At 40.6% G+C, this 2,255-nt stretch overlaps 1 protein-coding gene across 1 annotated transcript; it reads left to right on the top strand.

The window, feature by feature from the left end:
• Positions 1 to 1,229: 1,229 nt before the first annotated feature.
• Positions 1,230 to 1,751, top strand: LOC114699065 (60S ribosomal protein L21-like). Its single transcript, XM_037202292.1, has one exon. The coding sequence runs from the start codon at positions 1,248 to 1,250 to the stop codon at positions 1,728 to 1,730; it is 483 nt and encodes a 160-aa protein (XP_037058187.1). The 5' UTR covers positions 1,230 to 1,247; the 3' UTR covers positions 1,731 to 1,751.
• Positions 1,752 to 2,255: the final 504 nt, after the last annotated feature.

Genomic DNA, 2,255 nt, shown 5'->3' on the forward strand with positions numbered 1-2,255 from the left:
TCAGATTCTGATAGGTATCAATTTCTTCTTTTCTTATTCAATATAGTGCTTGAAATCTCAGCTGGAGCCATTAGAGGAAACAAAAAAAGTAAAAAAAAAAGTATATATTTATTTGTAGCTGGTATAGTTCTACAAATAAGACATCCTAATCCTAAAGACTCCTCCAGAACACTCGTAGGTCTAATAAGCACTTTCAACAAAGTAGAATACAGAATTGACCCACAAAACCCAATATCTTTCCAATACACCAATAACAACATTCTTAGGAAGAATCAAGCAAAATTCCATGCACAATATTGCTTAAAAATCTTGGAATAAACCTAACCCTGTAACTGAAAGACTTCCATAGTTAGCTAGATGAAGGAGAGATCACCTGTAACTTGTGAAATGAAATAAATAGTCATGTGAAAACGGCTGCCCTACCAAAGACAAATTTCAGATTTAGTGCAATCCTCACAAAAATACCACCACCATTCTTCACAGAAATAGAAAAAAAATAGGTTTAAAGTTCATATGAAAGCACAGAAAACACCAGAGAGTCAAAGCAATCCTACTCCAAAATGGTGCTAGAAGCATTATCATGCCTGATTTCAGATTATTTTACAAATACGTGGTAATAAAAAGAGTATGGTACAAGCCCAGTTACCTACATCCATCTGATTTTTGACAAATACACCAACAATACACACTGGAGAGAAGACAGTCTCTTTAACTCTGGGCAGAGGAAACTGGATGTCTACATGTAAAAGAATGAAACTAGATCTGTCTCAATCCTGTACAAAAGTAAGGTCAAATGAATCCAAGAGCTTAATGTAAGATTACGGTGGTGGCGCACGCCTTTAATCCCAGCCCTTGGGAGGCAGAGCCAGGCGGATCTCTGTGAGTTCAAGGCCAGCTTGGACTACCAAGTGAGTTCCAGGAAAGGCACAAAGCTACACAGAGAAACCCTGTCTCGAAAAACCAAAAAAAAAAAAAAAAAAAAAAAAAAAAGAAAGAAATCTGAAATTATTAAAGGAAAGTACTGGAAGAACACTTCACGATATGACAATTGGAGAGACTTTCTAAATAGGACATGATCCAATCAGGAAATAGGACTGACAATTGACAAATAAGACCTCATGAAACTAAAGTCTGCATAGCAACGGAAACAAATGAGTTGAAAAGATAGCTTAGAGAGTGGGAGAGAAACATTTGCTACTTAGAAAATTTTGCTGGCTGCGGCATCCATCTTCCAGTAACTCGTCAAAATGACGAACACAAAGGGAAAGAGGAGGGGGACCAGCTATATGTTCTCTAGGCCTTTTAGGAAATATGGAGTTGTTCCTTTGGCCACTTACATGCCAATCTACAAGAAAGGTGATATTGTAGACATCAAGGGAATGGGCACTGTTAAAAAAGGAATGCCTCATAAGTGTTACCATGGCAAAACCGGAAGAGTCTACAATGTCACCCAGCATGCCGTGGGCATCATTGTAAACAAGCAAGTTAAGGGCAAGATTCTTGCCAAGAGAATTAATGTGCGGATTGAGCATATAAAGCACTCTAAGAGCCGAGACAGCTTCCTGAAGCAGGTGAAGGAGAACGACCAGAAGAAAAAGAAAGCCAAGGAGAAGGGCACCTGGGTTCAGCTGAAGTGCCAGCCCGCCCCACCCAGAGAAGCACACTTTGTGAGGACTAATGGGAAGGAGCCTGAGCTGCTGGAGCTCATTCCATACCAATTCATGGCCTAATGTACAAAAAGAAATAAAAGACCTGAACTGTAAAATGCTGTGGATATTGCTTTATATAAATAAAACACTGATGGTCAGTGACCAGGCAAGAAGTAGGTTGCCAGGCAGGAAGTAGGTGGGACAAGGAGAGAGGAGAATTCTGGGAAGCAGAAGGCTGAGGAGAAAGACACTGCAGCCACCGCGAGGAGAAGCAACATGTAAAGACTCTGGTAAGCCACCAGCCATGTGGCAAGGTATAGATTTATAAAAATGGGTTAATTTAAGCTATAAGAACAGTTAGCAAAAAGCCTGCCATGGCCATACAGTTTGTAAGCAATATAAGTCTCTGTGTTTACTTGGTTGGGTCTGAGTGGCTGTGGGACTGGCGGGTGACAGAGATTTGTCCTGACTGTGGGCCAGGCAGGAAAACTCTAGCTACAAATGGCGCCCAACATGTTGGCAAGAGTTTCCACCTAAAACCTGAGTAAAAAGATTCTAAAACGGAGCTAAAAACAGTTCCTAGTTGTCTCTTTCAAGTTAGCGGCA

This window comes from Peromyscus leucopus, chromosome 2 (assembly GCF_004664715.2).
Source record: "Peromyscus leucopus breed LL Stock chromosome 2, UCI_PerLeu_2.1, whole genome shotgun sequence".
In the NCBI taxonomy this organism is placed as follows: Eukaryota; Metazoa; Chordata; class Mammalia; order Rodentia; family Cricetidae; genus Peromyscus; species Peromyscus leucopus.